General features: G+C 49.2%; 1 protein-coding gene across 1 annotated transcript; it reads right to left on the bottom strand.

Moving 5' to 3' along the window:
* Positions 1–1,473: 1,473 nt before the first annotated feature.
* On the bottom strand, positions 1,474–2,687 carry ID1 (inhibitor of DNA binding 1). Its single transcript, XM_036924778.2, has 2 exons — positions 2,174–2,687; positions 1,474–1,931 (listed from the first exon to the last, which is right to left on the bottom strand). The coding sequence occupies exons 1-2, from the start codon at positions 2,594–2,596 to the stop codon at positions 1,890–1,892; spliced, it is 465 nt and encodes a 154-aa protein (XP_036780673.1). The 5' UTR covers positions 2,597–2,687; the 3' UTR covers positions 1,474–1,889.
* Between the last annotated feature and the right edge of the window lie 16,520 nt (positions 2,688–19,207).

Here is a 19,207-nt window from a genome sequence, read left to right as displayed (position 1 = left end):
TTTGTGGTGGTGGTCATGACACAGTTTCTTCTGTTGTAAACCTGGGATCAGAAACCTACCTTTAGCTCCACAGAGACCCATGAAATTGTTTATGTTAAGGACTGAGCGTAGAAGTCAGGCTCATGGTTATTAGGTGCTATTTATTTTATTCTATCTTATTTACTGACAGAATGTATCAATAGTCTACCCTCTCTAGGGTCAAGTTTTTTGCCTTTCTGGACTCCACTTCTGTGTAACTGACCTAGTAGGGATACTGGAGAGGTGTGGCCCCAGGGCCTAACAATTGCCTGGAGGGTTGGTACTAAACCTTTGAGGAAGGGCTTGCTTACACAGCTGCCCCACCCTCACTCCATCTCCACCCCAGACCAGCAAGAGACCTAGGAATGCCAGCCAATTACACACTTAGAAACCCTGTGTGGTTCTGCAGCCCCCAGACACACAAACAAACGTATCTATCAAGGAGACCCATGCAGAGATGCCCACAATGCATTTAGACAGAACACAAGCCCAAACAGCTGGAGGCTGCACACTTATCTGCAGAACACATGTGCTCCCGTTTACCCTTCTACACACGCCCCTATGCATATCCTCATCCATACCCCCAGGCCTGTACACCAACAGATGACCCAGCCCCACAGGGGGAACTACTAGTTCACTCATGTCACATGCACAGGCCCAGACACTCATGCACTCCCCCAGGTATAAACTCACACATGTCCAGGCAGACAGGCCCTTGCCAATACCTTTTTCCTGCTCAGGAGCTGGGGACTGACTTGCCTACTCCTTCTAAGAGCCCACATAGGAGTCCTTGAGGGTGAGAGCAGGTTCCTGTGAGCTGCTGCCAAATCCAGGCCCGGGTGAGGGGGCTGGGTCTGACCCAGAGCAGGTGGCCCAGCAGCTGTGCCCAGCCTGGCCCTGCCAACTTGCTCACCCACTTGGACAAGCTGGGCGCCCTAAGGGCAGCCTGCTGGGATGCAAGGTCAAAAGGCCTAACAGGGAAGGCACCTCCTACTGGGTAAAGCAGCAATAGAGGTCCTGCCTCAGATAAGCAGAGGCTTTGGGCAAGTCTTTCCTCCGGGTCTCGTGCCCTCCATTTTGGCAAACATGCAGGTGGTCCAGGGACCTGGGTGCCCGAATTTAAATGGCTTCTTTAACACCCTTCCACTCAGTGGGGACCATGACAGGTTGATCTGTGTTTTAACAACCTCCCCAGGTGACCCAGACGACTCAATGACCACTTTGAGAAACACTGGAGGTCTAGAGGATTTAATTTTATGGCACTGGGAGCAGGGAAATGGAGGTGGAGGAGGAGGGAGGCCGACTTTAAAGACACCGGAAACACTCAGTTCAGGTCGGTAAAAGGGATAGTCCAGATGTGGCTTTCCAGTCCGTCCCCCCACCGCGAACTGCAAAAAGGGTCAGAGGTCACTCGCAGCCCAGGTCCCCCGCTTCAATCCAAGAAGTCTACTGCGATTTTCCACCGTCTAAAGTATTTGTTTAATAACAAAAAGAAAAAACGCCCACAGAACTATTGTAAAACAATATTCTCGGTGATCATTGTAATATACAATACAAAGCAATTAATTTCCTCAGAAATCTGAGAAGCACCAAATGTGACCATTTTTTAAAATGTCTGCTTTTCAAAAAATAGAAACACATGGGGAGGATTCCCCCCCTCCCACAAGTCTCTGGTGGCTGGTACGTGTGGAGGAAGGGTCGGCTTGCCCTGGGCAGTCCCCCAGCCCTGGGCCGGACCCAGCAAGCGCCCTGGGGACGCCGACTTCAATCTTGTTGCTCCCCAGCTCGGGCGAGGCGCTTGGGAGGACCAGAGTACTTATTCCTCTCGCCCCCTGGAGGGCTGGGGTCTGCGGGTCCCTGAGGGCGGCGCTTCAGCGACACAAGATGCGATCGTCAGCTGGAACACACGTTGCCTGTGAAAATGAGGGAACAGGTGAGCCGAGTGGGTCGGAGGGGAAAAGGCTGCAAGCCCCTTCTCCCCAGGAGAAACGGTTAAGGGGCGCTTTTTCCAAAGATCTCCATGGGCATCCTTGCATACCAGGTGCCCGAAAGGATGGGGTAGACAAAAGTCAAGTTCCCCACCCCCAACCCCCTTTGGGCTCGGTTTCCCCCCCTGTAGAAGGGAAATATCTCGTGCTCCCAACTCGGTCCTCACCTCGGCCGCCAGGGCGCTGATCTCGCCGTTGAGGGTGCTGAGCGGAGCCCGGGAGGGGAGCCCCCGGCTCCCGGGGGTCCCCACGTGAGACTCTGAGTTCAGCTCCAACTCCAGGTCCCAGATGTAGTCGATGACGTGCTGGAGGATCTCCACCCTGCTCACCTTGCGGTTCTGGGGCAGGGTGGGCACCAGCTCCTTGAGGCGTGAGTAGCAACCGTTCATGTCGTAGAGCAGCACATTCACCTGCTGCTCATCGAGCAGAGAGGGCAGGCGCGCCCCGACGCCACCGGCGCAGCGCGAGATGGCCACGCTCTGCTCGGACAGGCAGCGCACCACCTCTCCCGCGCCGCCCGCCGTCTTGCCGGCCTTCAGCGCGCAGCTGGGGCCCGCGGCGGCCGCGGCGCTGCCACTGGCGACCTTCATAATTCTGCCGTTGGGGTAGGAGGGAGGAGAAGTGGAAGGAGGCTGCAGACGCCTAATGCACAGGAGAAACTTGCACGGATAAGAAACCGTAGTAAAATGCGAGATCGCGCCCCACTGCCGGATTTTTATGAAGGCGCCGCGCCTCCCCACAGGGGCGGACTCAGACGTTCAAAAGCAGCCAATGGAAGGTCTGGAGGCGTGGCCTCTACTCTTCTTGGTCCCGCCTTCTCCTCTACCAACGCACCCTCTCGCGCGTGGAAAGGGGGACCGAGTGCCAAGAACAGCAAGAATAGGAGGGCACCGGCAGGCTGTGTAGTGGAGGCAAGGACTCCTCGGAAAGGAGGCAAGGAGGCTAAGCCGGTGTTGCAGATAAAGACTTCTAGAATCAGTTTTCCCAGGTTCATGTCTCACCTCTCCAGCCCCATTTTACAGATGAAACTGAGGTCCCAGTGGGGAAGCGGCTGGCCCAGGTCGCCCAGGGCTCCCAGTACCAGAGCCAGGGGTGCTTGGATCCTATTGGAAGGTTACCTCTGGGACTCTAAGCTCCTGAATATTTGGGCTGAAATTTAAAGCGGACCCTCCTTTACACTCTGTTCCCCCGGGCTTGTGTCGGGATCCCAGTTTCCAGACAATGTTGCTGGTTAATAATGTTCCTGAGACCAGGGGTTGGGACAGTTAATTTTGTAAAGTGTTCCTCTAGAATTGGGGGATGGGCCTCTGGGACCTGAACTTCATAGAAGGCGCCTATAGTTGGGGGTGCATCCCCCGATTCTACCATGAACTTGCAGCCCCTACAAAAATTACCCAAATCTGCATCCATTGGTGATTTAAAATTTTTTCCTCCCTGTTTTGGCCGGGTTTTTTTTCTTTTTCCTCTAAAGATCTCGGATCAGGGTCTCCCTCCCACGGCGCGGCAGCTGCAGAGCTCGAGTCTCCCCCCTCTTCCCGGGCTGGTCTGTGTCAGCGTCTGAACAAGCGGCTCAGACCGTTAGACGCCAGGCCCGTGACGTCACCCATTCATAAAACTGGGACGGGCTGTCAGGCTGGCGCCGCGCGGGCGGTCGCCATGGAGATGGGAAACTGGGCTCGCCGGCTCCCCCAATACCCCCTACCCGGCCAGTCACCTGCGGATATGGTACTGGAAGCCTGGGAATGTGTTCCTCTCAGGCGCGGTCGCTGCGCCAGGGTCACCTTATATCCACAATCCACACCTGGGAATAGCCCCACAGGCACACAGGTTGGGCTACTGGGGAGGTATTTTCACCGCCCCCTCTCTACCCCTCCCTCCTGAGAAAAGAGCTCTGATTCCAACTCTGCTGCTGTGTGACTCTGTTGAGTCTCTGACCGTCTCTGAGCCCAGATAGCTGCCTAGTATTTCTATAGTAATGACAAAGGTGACGATTTATGGCATTGTTGCGTCCTGCCAGGCACTGTGTGAGAGTTCGCCTTTACCATCTTCTGTAATTTTCCGCACAACTCTAAAGAGGAGAGCTAAGCTGTTTGGTTTTATACAAAAGACCAACTGAGGCTCAAAAAGCCTCCCAAGAGCCATAGCTATTGTAACAGCTGGATTATTGTAACAGGGACACCCTAACTATAACACAGTCCTTTCCTGCCAAGGTAGCCCTGGGTAGGCCAGAGGCAGGGAAACTGAGGCTTAGAATAGCCATCCAAGGCCACGCAGTTTAGCAGGGTTAAAACTCTGTGCTCACACAGGAGAGGATGATATTATGGTCCCTCCTCAGCAATTAATTCACTGGGTATAAGCAGATTTCCTTTTCCCATAGAAGTTTGCCAGGGGTGCCAGATAAAGGAGCCCTTTGCCTCCACATCAGAAAACCAGGAAAACTGATAGACCAGCTTCAAAGGAGAAAGACATCATTAGTTAATTAACACTCCCTTACCACACCCCCTAGCTCTCCAAACTCCCTGGCCTTGTTTAACAATTCTCTAATGGTCTGAGAGAACATTTTGCTGTGCAAAAGAATTGCTAAAGAATTGGAAAGACAATGACCTACTAGAGGAAATTGGAATATTAACTCATTACTGAGTGTTCATGAATTGACCCAGCAATCTACTTTCTGGAATCAATTCCAGAGAAACACACAGACACAGGCATTTATTTATTTATTTATTTATTTATTTTATTTTGGTATCATTAATATACAATTACATGAGCAACATTGTGGTTACTAGATTACCCCCATTATCAAGTCCCCACCCCCACTCCATTGCAGTCACTGTCCATCAGTGTAGTAGGATGCTATAGAGTCACTACTTGTCTTCTCTGTGCTATACTGCCTTCCCCGTGCCCCCCCAACTACAGTATGTGTGCTAATTGTAATGCCCTGTATTCCCCTTATCAGTCCCTTCCTACCCACCCTTCCCAGTCCCTTTCCCTTTGCTAACTGTTAGTCCATTCCTGGGTTCTGTGATTCTGCTGCTGTTTTGTTCCTTCAGTTTTTTCTTTGTTCTTATACTCCACAGATGAGTGACATCATTTGGTACTTGTCTTTCTCCGCCTGGCTTATTTCACTGAGCATAATACCCTCTAGCTCCATCCATGTTGTTGCACATGGTAGGATTTGTTTTCTTCTTATGGCTGAATAATATTCCATTTTGTATATGTACCACATCTGTTTTATCCATTCATGTACTGATGGACAGTAAGGTTGCTTCCATTTCTTGGCTATTGTAAATAATGCTGCAAAAAACATAGGGGTGCATATGTCTTTTTCAAACTGGGATCCTGCATTCTTAGGGTAACTTCCTAGGAGTGGAATTCCTGGGTCAAATGGCATTTCTATTTTTAGTTTTTTGAGGAACCTCCACACTGCTTTCCATAGTGGTTGAACTAATTTACATTCCCACCAGCAGTGTAGGAGGGTTCCCCTTTCTCCACATCCTCCCCAGCATTTGTTGTTGTTTGTCTTTTGGATGGTGGCCATCCTAACTGGTGTGAGGTGACATCTCATTGTGGTTTTAATTTGCATTTCTCTGATGATTAGCGATGTGGGGCATCTTTTCATGTGCCTGTTGGCCATCTGAGTTTCTTCTTTGGAGAAGTGTCTGTTCAGATCCTCTGCCCATTTTTTAATTGGATTATTTGCTTTGTGTTTGTTGAGGTGCATCAGCTCTTTGTATATTTTGGATGTCCATTCATTTATTTATTTATATTAAGATATCATTGATACACAATCTTATGAAGGTTTCACATGAGCAACATTGTGGTTACTCCATTCACCCCTATAATCAAGTCCCCCCAACATACCCCATTATAGTCACTATCCATCAGCATAGTAAGATGCTATAGAGTCACTACTTGTCTTCTCTGTGCTATATTGTACAGGCACTTATTTATTAGGTATTTATTTAACTTTTTAAGAAACAAGTCTGCTCAAGGATGTTCATCGAGGTGCTGTTTGCAAGAGGGAAAGTTAGAATTACCTAAAGTTCATCAATAGTGTCATATAAACTATGATTTGAATGTCAATTCTGCAGAATGGCTATACAGCAGGTGGGAAGTATGGCTCTAAGATATCTAGATCCTACTGTTGATGGAGAAAGTGTTAGATTAAGGGTTCAGGTAGTACCTCTTTTATGCAGAAAAGCAAACATACTGCTCCTGATTATACGTGTATCTGGATATGAATTCAAAAACCAAGAGAGAGAATCATGCTGCAGAAAAAAGTCCAAGCACAATACTGAGTAATTTCTCTTATATGACATTCTAGAAAAGGTACAACTAGTCTATGGTGAAAGAACTCCCAATGGTGGTTGCCTCTGGGAGTGGAGGGAGGGAGTTGCCAGGGAAGGGGTGTGAAGGAACTTTCTGGAGTGGTGGAAATGTTCCGAATCATGATGAGGTGTAGGTTACAGGCAGTGTAAGAATTAGTCAAGATATATTGATTTATATATGCTTTTGTGCATTTCACTGTATTTAAATTGCACCTCAATAAAAAATACTGGAAAGACAAAAAAAGGAGGATAAACACCAAATTGCTATCATCACCACTGTGAAGAGGAGAGGGCAAGGAGGGCAATGTGAAATAGGAATTTCACTTTTATCTACACATGGGTATTTCATTCTTGCTTTTCTTTTTTTCTTAAGCAGTATTATTGAAGTATAATTGACATACACAAACTGCATATATTTAAAGTACAATTTGTACTTGTACCCATGAACTATCTCCACAATCAAGAAAATTAACATATCCTTCATCACCCCCAAAAGTTTTCTTCTACCCCTTCCCTCTCTTCCACCCAGTGCCCAGACACCACTCATCTATTTTCTCTATAGATTAGCCTGCATTTTCTAGAATGTTGTGTAAATGGAGTACAGTATATACTGTATATATACCCCTTTTTAGCTTTTTCAGCCTAGTTTCTTGAAATATTTCTTCAAAATAGCCCAATTATTTTGAAATGCATCCATGTTCATTCCTTTTTATTGCCGAATAGTAGTAGTATATGGATATACCACAATTTGTTCATCCATTCACCTGCTGAAGGACATTTGGGTTGTTTATAGTTTTTGGTTAATACAAATAAAGCTTCTATGAACACTTATATACAAGTGTTTATATGAATTTATGCTTTTGTTTCTCTTAGGCAAATACTTAGTGAAATGACTGGGTCATAGAGTAGGTTATTTATTTAACTTTATAAGAAACTGCTAAACTGTTTTGCAAAGTGGGTGTACCATTTTACATTCCAGAAGCAAATCTGCAGTCACGTGGGTCCTGACTCAAAGAGTCAGCAGTGTTGAGAGACCACTTTCTTCACATCTTCTCTAACAGTTGGTACAATCAGTCCTTTTTAGCCATTTTAATAGATGTGTTGCTGTATCTCAGTGTGGTTTTAATTTGTATTTTCCTAATGACTAAAGATATTGAGCATCTTTTCATGTGCTTATATGTCATCTATCCATGTATTTTCTTTGGTGAACTATTTACTTCTTTTGCTCATCTTAAAATAAAATTTTAAATAAAAAATTATTTTAGATAATTGTAGATTCACATGCAGCCATAAGATCCCTTATGTCTTTACCCAGTTTCCCTAATGATGCAGTGTTACAACCAGATTTCACCCTATTTCTGGTGAAGTTCAGATTTACTTCATTTTGTGTGTATGTGTTTAGTTCTTTGCAATGTTATCACGTGGCCACCACCATAGACAATTCTACCACAAGGACCCCTCTTGCTATGCTTTAATCTTTTGCCCATTTCTTTTAATTTGATTGCTTGTATTCTTTTTATTGCATTTTATGGATTCTTTATATGTTTTGAATGCAAACCCCAGATATACAATTGACAAGTGTTTTCTCCAATCTGTGTCTTGTTTTTGCATCCCCTTACTGGTATCTTTTGAAGAGCAGAAGTTTTAATTTTTGAAGCAGTCTAATTTATCAATCTTTTATTTAATGAATCATGCTTTTCTTGTCATATCTAAGAAATCTCTGCCTCACTCAAGATCACAAAGTTTTCTCTTATATCTTCCAGAAGTTTTATAGTTTTAGGTTTTACATTTAGATGTATACGCCATTACACATAGGTATTTCTTGAATATATTTTTAAAAAGGAATGTATTCATGTACTATTTTGTCTAATAAAAAGCCAACTGTTTAGTAAACTTCCCTCTGGCCTGACTGCTAGTAGGGATGAGGTGAAATGTCAAGACAGGCAGTAGAGAACATCAAGGGACATTAAGAACCCCTTCCAATAGTTAAGTGCACTTAGCATTCATGAGCATCACCCTCCTGCCAGGTCCTGTGTGAGCCACAGGACCACAGAAAGGAATGACTCTGACATCAAGACTATATTATGAAATCCCCTTCTAGGTGCTTTAGAAACACAAAGAAAGGATGAGTTCTACCTTGGAACTCAGAGAGGCTTCTTAAAGGAGGTGACTTATCCTGTGGGCATTCTATATGGGAAGGGCACAAGGAAAATGGCCTGAAGAAGGCGTATGGAGTGTGTGGGTGTCTGCACAAACATAAAACTTTGACAAATTAAGGAGAAAGAGTTGGTTGTGGAATAGCTGAAAGGGCTAGGGTTTGCAGTTCCACAGTTCAGGATTCAAATCCTTATTATACTGTGTGATCTTGAGCAGCAACACCCTTCACCTCTCAGCCTCTGCTTCCTCATGCGCAAAATGATGTAAGTTCCTGCTTTCCTAGGTTACTGCAAGGAGACACTCAGCTTAGGCTTGAAAGCACCTACCATGGTCTTAGAACATAGTAGGCACTCACTAAAGAGTGGATAGTGACAGCATCTGTCCCTATCCCAACTCCAGGCCAGGCCGCCAGGACCCATGTGACTACAGATTAGCTTCTGGAAGGTTTTAGTGAAACAGGCTTACAGGCCCCCTAAATGTTCTCTTCACTGTGACCCCTTCAAACTTCCCTATTGAAATAATGACAACCCCCCACCTCGCCCCACCCTGTACTCACACCCATCCCAGGCCTATGGGGAAAAGTTGGTTTTATTTCATTCCAGAAATTTTTCAGTGCTCCCAGCCACTGTTTTTTATCTCTTACGTTTTTAAGGCCAGACAAGGAGTTAAGACAGCCTGTTTCTCTTGTTGCCAAATGGGAATTTCCATGGCCCTCTCCTTGGTAGTGTGAATTGAGTGAGAATTTTCCTCCCAGGCCTACCTACCAGGTCAGATCAGGAAAACAGACTCTTTTGGTGGCCAAGGAGTTTGGAGAACACATTAAATGAACCCGCTACAGCCCCAACCCAGGGCTCATGCCTGTAGGCAACCTTTACATACACCTGGCACCATCTGATTTTCACAACTGCTCCCTGGGGCTGGTACCAGCTGTATTATTATAATGTGCCATTTTACAGATAGGACTACTGTGGTCCATAAAGGCAAAGGGACCAGCCCTTCATGCCTTCAAATGCTGGCTCTATTATTGACAAGCTGTACCTCAGTTTTCTCATCTATAAATTGGAACTAGTGCTTATCCCTCTATTCAGAGTGGATGGGAGAATAAATATGCTATGCCAACAGGTGAGCACAGCACCTGGTGATGAATGGGAGTGCCTTTTCATTATTTCTTAGCCACCACAGCTCCCTTTTTGCCTTCAAGATCCCTCCTCTGGCCTCCAGGGCTCAAGGCAAAGGGCCCCCATTTTCTAAGCATTTACTCTGTGTCAGTCATGGTTCCAAGTGTTAACCTAGGACAGTGAGCTCAGGAGGGCAGGGACCATGCTGTCTTCTTCGAGGCTGTGGTGCCTGGCACAGAGGAAGTACTCAAGGAGTATTTGTCAAGTGAGGAAAACACAACCCATGACACAGGTAGTAATATCATGTCTCCTTTACAGCTGAGGCCACTGAGGTTGCACGACTTGCTTCAGATCACCAGGCTGGGATGTAGCCCTGAACCCTAGTGGTCTGTCTCCCAGCGGGTGGCTGTGTGGGGCTGAGAGGCTTGTGTGCATGTGTGTCCACACTGCCCAGGGCATCCCTGCTGACACGCGCTCCGGTCCTGCATGTTCACCACTGCCCCTCCCAGAGTCTTGGCCTTGGAGGCCCCAGGGAGGTCCTGCCTATGCCACGTGACCTGCTCTGGCCCTGGACCGGCAGCTGTTCCCCAGATGTGCCCACAGCGCGGTCTTCCAGCCGCCAGGCCGGCGCCTCTGGGCTGGGACTGCTGGAGCTGCGGGGGAGAGACCTTTGGCTCCAGCTGCCCACCCGCCCTTCCCTTGTAACGGGAGACTACCAGCGCCCCCTCCGAGCTCTCTCCCCAGAACTGTGCCTGAGCCAACACTGCCTTGCCTCTGCCATCGCCCTAACAATAATCCCCAAACTCCTCCCCAGCCTGCAGCCCCTGCCCACCACCCACAGCCACACCTCCTGCTCTTTCTTTTCTCTCACCAGCCACAGGCCTCCTTTACTCAACTAGGGGTCCTACCTCAGGGCCTTTGCCCTGGCTGTTCCCTCCCTCTGCCTAAAACACTCCTCCAGATCTTTGCAAAACTTCTCATTCTAAAACTGTCAGATCAAATGTCACTTCCTCAGAGGCCTTCTTAGAACTTCCTTTGTCTATTTGCTGTCTTTCACAGCCCTGGTCTTAATTATTCATAAAATTTGTTACCATCTGAAATGATCTCTGTTTTCTTGGGTGCTGTGCATCCTCCCCGCTCCCTAGGCCGTGAGCTCCAGGAGGCAGGAGCCATGGCTCCTTTCGCCACTCCTGTGTCCCTAAAGCTGAGCATAGAGCTGGCCTGGGCAGGGTAGGTTGCTTCCTCAAGGTCACAAAGTATAATACATAGAATACAGTACTATGTGGAGTGCTATCTGTTGAATTAGTGAATTGTTACCTTATGGACCTCAGTTTCCTCATGTGCAAAATGGGGACAAAATCTGAACTTAACCCACAGCGTTAAGACATTTTAATACTTAGCACATGCTACACACTCAGAAATGGGAGCCAAAATTCAGTTTTGTGTACTTCCAGGGATCTCATTTTTCCAACCCCCCCAAACCCAGCAGGAGGCTGTGGATGGGCACCTGTAGGTGTGGAGGCTTCAAGTTCTCTCTTGGTTGTGAAACCCCTGCCAAGTCCCTTTCTCATTCTGGACCTCAGTTTCCCCATCTGTAAGGTGGCCCTCCTTTCTAGGGGATCTGTGCTGGACTTCTGGGTCATTTCAGAGAGTGTAGGGGTCCAGGCTTGGGTCCACCTTTTGCCCCCCATCCTGTTTTCCAGAGGCCCCAGAACAATGGGCAGGAGGCTGGAGCCTGCCAGTCAGGGCCCCTCTCTGGGTCCCCCGCTGATGAAGGGGGAGGGACCTTCCTGTGGCCTGACAAAGGACGCTGCTGCCCTGGGGTCTCAGGGGCCAAAGGAAGGACAGAGGCAGGGCCAAGGGAGCTCCCATCAAGGTCATTTAGCACAGGCCAAAACTGTGGACCACACGCACGCAGTTACACACATGTACAGCCACATGCACGCACAGCCACACACACACACAGAGCAACACAAATGCACACCTACACCACCAACACAGCACATATGTCTATGCTGGCACATTGGCAACACCTCAATACACACAACCCACAGAGCAGCTGCCAAAATGCACAACACAACAATACTCTGTTACAGAGACCCAACACACTGACCTCAAGGCACACGGCCGAAACTCAAGTCTGTACAACCAACACACCAACAAAAAACAGATTGAGAAGGCAACACATCATAACACCTGATCGTTACACTGAACAGAATCACACCAAAGCAAGACACCCCAGCAAAGCCCCAACAAACACGACAGATGCACACACCCAACACCGCAACACACATCCACCAAACACAACATACACGGGCATCAGTATCATTCACACCAAGATGCCAACACATGATGCCCACATCCTTAGAGACAACAACCAAATGCAAATCAACAAGCCAGCTTCCCCCATGCACCCCCTCCCCAGTGTACACACCCTAACAACACCCCACCTTCGCCAGTTCACAGACCCCAGACTGCCTCCCACCACCCTCAGAGTCTTTATAGATTTAGACAACCTCCACCCCCCTCCCCCCCAGCGCTCACATGCACACATGGTTCAGAATCCTGCAGTAGCCCAAGGACACACAGCCCTCAACCACATCCACCCAGACCCCAGGAATGAGGCCCTGGGCCCTGACCAGGTCAGAGGTGTGGAAGCTGGTCTGACCTCAGCAGTCACAGAGGTTAATGCCCCCAGCCAGGAGTGCCCCAAGTCAGGGCCTCTATCAGCCTGTGGAGCCCAGCGCTCTGCTGCAAGGCCTAGGCAGCCCACTGGGGCGGAACAAGGGCAACTGGACAAGAGGCCTCCACTGTGGGGCTGTGCTGGTTTCCCATATGCCCACTGGGGGACAGACAGGAGGCCCTGGAGACCTCCTTCCCAGACACAGCACCACCGCTCCTAGGTGTCCTGCCTGGCCCCCACCTTGGTGCCCTGCCAGGCCCTCCCTGACTCACCTGGCTCCCCCTCCTGCCCTGGGGCCCGGAATCAGGAACAAGCTGAGGGTGTGTCTCTCAGGACCTGCCCAGCTCCCTGCCCACTCTGTCCCCACCCTCTCTTCTCACCCCAGCCCTAAGCACCCTGTCACCAGGGGTTGGCACCTCCAGCTGCACCCTTGCCTCAGGTCATGGGTGTGGGCCTACACCTCAAATACTATGACTCAAGACAATCTCACAAGTCTTTTAAAAAGGCTCACTCCTTTTTGCTGTTGCAAAAGCAGAGCTGTTCTGGTTAAAAGGAAGTTGACATCTCAGAAACACTGAGGAAGCCAAGGACCCTTCTGCTAGAAGACAGCAGAGTGAGGTCTGCCAGAGGGCCAGAGAGCCCTGGGTTTGCATCCCAGGCCACTGCTTATGGGCTGTGTGACTGGGTGTCATTTCATTTCCTCAGGTCTCAGTCCCCCATCTGTGGAAGTGGCGATGGTATGAGTTCCTATCTCTCTGAGGAATACAGTGAGTTAAGTCATATAAAGAGCTTAGAACAGTGCTGAGCAAAGTCAGCACGCAACAGATACTAGTTATTTTTAGTGATTATTCCACCTCTCCTAGCAGTAACCCCTGTTAAATAACTGAGTAGATGGTCTGCCACTGCATTACAGAGCTTTGGAATCTCTAAATGCCAACCCTTCATCCCACAGACGGTCAGCACACAGCCACTCTGTGCTGGGCACAGTGGAGAAAGGACAAGGTGCAGGGGTGCGCTTTCCAGGGACCCGTGTTCGGTTGGAGTAACCAAATGGGGATCAACAACACTGGCCACATGGGTGGGGCTTGGCTGCTGTGTCCACATGCTGGGGACCAGGTGCAGCTGATGGGTGGCCTGCTGCCATCCCAAGGGGGCACTTTGTAGGGATTGGAAGAGCCCCTTTTTTTGAACAGAGGAAGTCCTCCAGGAACACTCTCTGTAGCACCTCTGTGCTCTTCACAGCCTGCTTAGTGGCCCTGCAGACGTGATCCCTGCTTGGGGAGCTCACAGTCTTGTGGGGGAGGCAGTCAGCCTCCCATTCCCAGGGGTGCGATGGGGAAGCACAATGAGCTGCAGGAAGTGTGGCCTGGAAAAGACCCCAGTCAGCTGAGGGAGGTCAGGTAGGCCTTCCTGTAGGAGGAGGCAATATCTCAACTGGGATGAAAGAAGGTGAGGAAGGGCAAGGCAGATGTTCCCAAGTCCCAGCATTTGCACATCTGGGATGTACACAGGACACACTTGCCACATCAAACTGCAAAAACTTCAAAGCCTGATAATAAAAAATGTGGCAAGGACGTGGGAAAACAGTTTTCATCCATTGCTGGGAGTGTGTGGACTGGTACGATCACTTGGAAGCCCAGTTTGGCAATACTGAGTAAAAGTGAATATTGGGACACCCTGTGACCCAGCAATTCACTCCCATGGCTGTTCCCTGAAAGTCCTGCTCATAAGATGCCGAAGCCACGGGCAAGATCGTGGCAGCCGTGTCTTCAGCAACAACAAATCAAAAACTACCTGCTTGTCCAACAAAAGAACAACAGGGAAATAAAGTGACAGCCGACTAGTAGACAGCAGTTCAGAGGAATGAATTAGACCTGCATGTGTTCTGTGGGAAACACGCAGGTACATGATGTTGCTTAAGGAGAATGTAGAATGATTCTTTTTAAAAAGTGTAAACTCAGAAACACACCCACGGCAATCCTAATACACGGATGTGTAGAAAGAGTATCAGAAAGCATGGCCTGGATGCCCAAGACATGCTAGTGGGGGAATGCAGGGCGTGGAGAACAGTGTTGGAGAGAAGGGCAGAGTGCTGGTTACCAGAAGGCCAGCGTGTCTGTAAGGTTTCATTTGTTAAAGAAGATGCGAGGGGAGCAAACCCAGCCAAGGGCCGCAGTTGGTGGCTCCGGAGGCGGGGGGGCGGGGGGGGGCGGGATACGGTGTCAGTTACCCCAGGCTGCTATACTTGTCCGTGATTTTTCCATTTCACAAAATAAAGTTAGGCGAGCAGTGAGGGAGAGGAGGCATTTCCAGGCTGAAGGAGTAGCCCCGCTAAAGATCTAGGGGCTAGAGACGGAGGGGGTGCGCAGGGGAACCCCGAGTGTCCCGAGTCGGGAGGCACAGGCGGGGTGGGACGGCGGGGAGGGCCCTTCTCGGAGAGGCGCGGGGAGCGCCGCGCCCGCTTTGCCCAGCAGCCCGGGCCGTGACTTTGGGCAGAGCCGGGCAGGAGAGGCCCCGCAGCCCCGGCTTTGTTTGGGGCGCGCAGCCGCCTGAAAGGCATTCCTGGGCACGGCGCCCCGCCCCTCGGGGACGCCGGCGGCTGGACCGGCCGCCCGGGCAGATGGGCCGCTCCGGCTTCCCGCGCCCGACTCGTGGGAACCGAGCCCGGCGGGCGGGGGCGAGGCCGGGAACCGCGCCTGGGGAGCGGTGCACAGATGGGGCGGGGGCCGCGGGCGGCGGCAGATGGGTGCGAGGCCGGCCTGCGCCCGGGCGACAAAGGGTAAGGGCAGATGTTCGCGGCCAGATGTTCGCGGGAGGGGGAAAGCCTGGGAAAAACCAGCTGCTTTCCCGCCGCCCTCCCCCGGCGGCTGCTTAGGTCGGGCGGCGGGTGCGGCCACCGCCAGGGGCAACTGGGAAGCGGGGAGCCGAGGACAGGTCCGAGGGCTTCTCTGATGGAAGTATTTTACCTCTAGCCCCCCTGCCGCCCCCGCCACACACCCTATGCCCCAACCGTCCCACTCTTGCTGTAAAGTGCCAGAAAGACATCTCAGGAATCTGGTCTGAACGCCTCTGCCTCATATGACCTCCTCACCTCCCCCCACCCCGCTCGGTCCTGAATTAGTGAGGTGTCCTGCGTGTGGAGGTGTCAGCACACACCCCTGCCTGCATCACCACCATCTTTATCCTAGCAGCAGCAAGCTGGCTGACATTTATTAAGCTCTTACCAGGGCTTTAAATCATTACCTTATTGAATTCTCACAGCCACCCTGTGCAGAAGGGACTCTTCAAGTATCACCTCCAGTTGAGGGAGGATGAACATAGAGGTCCTGAATCATAACTGACTTGGTGAAGGTCATAGCAAATTTGTGGCAGGGCTCAGGCTGGAGTCCAGGATTCTTAAGACCTGTGGGTTCTCAAATACTACACCTCCTTTCGCTTTCTGTGTGCTAAGCGCTCTACAAAGTAATACGTATTTGTGGAGCATCTACTCTGCATGCCTGGCTCTGGGCCTGCGCTGGGATGTTAGAGTGAATGAACGGGCAGAAGTCTCTGTCTTGTGGAGTTTATATTTGTGGGAGGGGGGCTCAGAATGAACAGGGGAGGTACAATATATATCATCTCATCTGGTGTCAAATACTGCGGAGAAAAATGAGTCAGGAAAAGAGGTGACAGGGAACGCTGGGATTGGGGTGGGTTGTAATCTTAAATTGAGGGGGTAGGGGGGTCAGCAAAGTCCTCTCTGTGAAGGTGGTATTTCAGCAAACTTGTTCTTTCACTTTCTTCAGCTATTGGGGAAGAAACATCCCAGGCAGAAGTCACTGTCAGTGCAAAGTTCCTGAGGCAGAAGTGTGTCTGACGTGCTTAAGAGGCCAATGAGACTAGAGCGGAATGAGCACGGACAGGGCTAGGAAGCTCGGTCAGGGAGACATGGGTGGGGCGGGGGCACAGCGGTAAGGCAGGCCAGGGTGGTGAGGAGCCCTAGGAGGGGTTTGACCAGCGGAGGATTGTAGCCTGACTCCGTGCCGAATTTCAGCAACTGACTCAACCCCTGTGAGGTTATGGTTCCCCCAGTAACCTGAGGCACAGCCCCGCCCATCTCAGCCTGTGTCTGGGCATTTATATTATAACGGTGGTTGGTTTAGATCAGGGTTTCTTAACTTTGTAGGTTTCAAAGTTGGGTGAATTTAATATGCTTTTTTGGGGGAAAAGGATCCACAGCTTCTGACACACTGCCAAAGGGGGTTGGAAGGGACATCTGAAGTCTTCATAGCAGCCTTGAAGAGCAACCAATTGGAAACAAGCTATGTGTCCATCAAAAGGAGAATGGTCAAATCAACTATGACATACCATGTGGCCCTGGGAAGCCATGAGACAGCACTTCCACTTTCAGGGTTTATACTAAGGATACACTCAGCTGTGTGAAATAACATATATACAGGAAGATCAGGCGCATGGAAAACCCCATATGTCTGTCACTAGGGGGCTGGTGGAATAGAGGGTGTTCTCTTCATGCAATGGCATACGTGAAGCTGTAAGAAGGAAGAAGCTGCCTCATATCCTGATCTGTTAAGATCTCCCAGGTACATTGTTAAGTGGTAAAATCCAACAAAACAAGTTGCAGAGTGATGTGCATAGCCTGCCACCACTGGTGTTTAAAAAAGAAGACAAGAAAGATCCTATATGTAATTGCTTGTATTGTATCTCCCTAGAAACCGATTGCTGTGGCTGCATGTTTTTACTTCTAAAATTTTGTACCATGAACAAGTATTACCTATTTAGAAATGAAATGAAATTAAAATATAAAGGGAGAGACCTGGATACCAAAAAAATTAAGGGAGAGCTATGTCCCTGGGGTTTGCCCTCACTCTGAGATCATGTGTTTCGAGATTTCTGTGAATAATGAGTCGGAGAAACTCACCTACACCCATGATGGGGCCTGAGAATAGCTCACAGTCACAGCCACCTGGAAGTGGGACAGGGGGTTTGGAGGAGTGAACACCCCATCACTGGGCTGCGGGCTTAGAGAGAGAAGCATTTCTAAAATGTACTCTTTCTTCTTAAACAGTTTTATCAAGATATAATTCTCATATTATACAATTCACCCATTTAAATTGTACAGTTGAGTGGCTTTTACCATATCATAAATTTGTGCCACTATCACCACAATTAATTTTAGATTATTTTCATTAGCCCAAAAGGAAACTCCACCTATGAGCAGTCACTCCCCGTTTCCCTGTACCTCTTGGCCCCTGGAAGCCATTTATCTGCTCTCTACTTTTTGTTTCAATGGATTTACCTATCCTGTCTCAATGGGCATTTCATATAAATGGAGTTATACAATATGTGGTCTTTTGTGACTGGTTTCTTTCATGTACCATAATGTTTTCAAGCTTTCTTTAGAATATACTCTTTAAATGCACAGAGACCCCAGCAAGCTATAGTAGTGGTCACTTCTGGGGCTGGATGTGAGATCATGTCAGGGATTCAGATTGAAGGTGGACCTTCCTCTTTTTGCTGTTTGTACTTCTGTATGATTTGCGGTTTCATAATAGTGTATTCCTTATATTCAAACTGATTAAAATGATAACACATTCATTATAGATAATTTGAAAACATAGGTCAGCTCTAGACAAAACTAAAATCATCCTTAATCCTATCCCTACACCCATAAATGCATAGAGAAAACCCCTGAATAGTTTAGTGTTGGGGAGGCTGGGTTTGGGCAAGGTATGGGAGAGGCCATTTCTGTACTGGAGAACAGGAGTGGCTGGGGTGAGGCGAGGAGGGCAGAATCCAGTGATTTCCAAGCTTCCATTTAAAGAGGCAGTGATTTTGAGTTTGTTACTTGCTGTAATTGGTAAATATCCCTCCTCCCCAAGGTCTGCTGTGGATACCCCCACCCCTGCCCACTGCTGCCCAGTCTCTGTTACTGTCACAAGGCAGAATTATGTATTTATTTGGAGAATCATTTATTCATAGGCATTTCAGTTTCTGGAGGGTATAAACCAAACTGGAAAAACAATTGCAGCATCACTGAGTTACAGAGCAAGCAGTGTGGGAATCGCAGAGATCGGGCAGTGCACGGGGCCCCACATGCAGCAGATGCGCAACAGAACACAAGAGATGAGCAAACACACTGTTACCTAGAGAGTAAAGACATAGTTTTATTGCTCAGTTATTTTGCTCAGCCAGTCCTCACTTATTAAGTACCTACTGTGTGCAGGCTCTGGCCAAGTGCTGGGAAGACAGAGATGAGTAATATTTAGGTCTCTTTCCCTTCCTAGTGTCTTTAGGGATGTTCATGTGGCCTTTTCCAGGATCATTACGTAATTCAATAATTATGGTGATAATGATGGTAATGATCTAACGTAGTGGTTAAGAATTTGGGAGTGAGCGCTTGAAAGGAAAGAATGCAGGAGTGAGGCAGAACTGGATTCCAATCATGGCTCTGCTGCTTTGGGACTGTGGGGCTTTGAGCACACAGCCTGTCTTTGCTGGGCCTCAGTGTCCTCTTTCTGCCAGTGGGGTCCTAGCAGTGCCACCCTGTAGGTTGATCCCACTCTCTGTCCAGTTTTTTGGGCCTGTCACTTAGCGCCATGCCCACCAGAATCCTTCCAGCCACACTATGGCCTGGGTACTGTTTTGCAGGTGATAAAACTGAGGGTGCCAACCATTGCAGACTGAGGGTGGATGGAGGACTGGGGGCACAGGCACTCTCACTGCCTGACTCCCAGTACCAGGGGGCAAATGGGGCTGGGGGGCTTGGAGGAAAAGCCTCTTCTCCTCCACCCTTTCTCTCCCTTCCCTGGGAAAATCCAACAGGTGGCAGGGCTGTGGCACTGGGGCCCATTGTGCAGGGCCCTGGGAGGGTTGGAGGGCCCAGTGTGTGTCTGGGGGAAGATGGATGTCTTCATT

Source organism: Manis pentadactyla, chromosome 5 (genome assembly GCF_030020395.1).
Source record: "Manis pentadactyla isolate mManPen7 chromosome 5, mManPen7.hap1, whole genome shotgun sequence".
Classification (NCBI taxonomy): domain Eukaryota; kingdom Metazoa; phylum Chordata; class Mammalia; order Pholidota; family Manidae; genus Manis; species Manis pentadactyla.
The sequence above is the reverse complement of the archived record's forward strand: the minus strand, read 5'-3'. Positions and strand labels throughout refer to the sequence as shown.

What these genes read in the sequence shown, in the direction of transcription:
- ID1 (XM_036924778.2), bottom strand. Translation starts at nt 2,596, where the DNA reads ATGAAGGTCGCCAGTGGCAGCGCCGCGGCCGCCGCGGGCCCCAGCTGC. An exon ending in TCAGCGCCCTGGCGGCCGAG is followed by an intron (nt 1,932 to 2,173) that starts GTGAGGACCGAG and finishes TCATTTTCACAG; the next exon opens with GCAACGTGTGTTCCAGCTGA.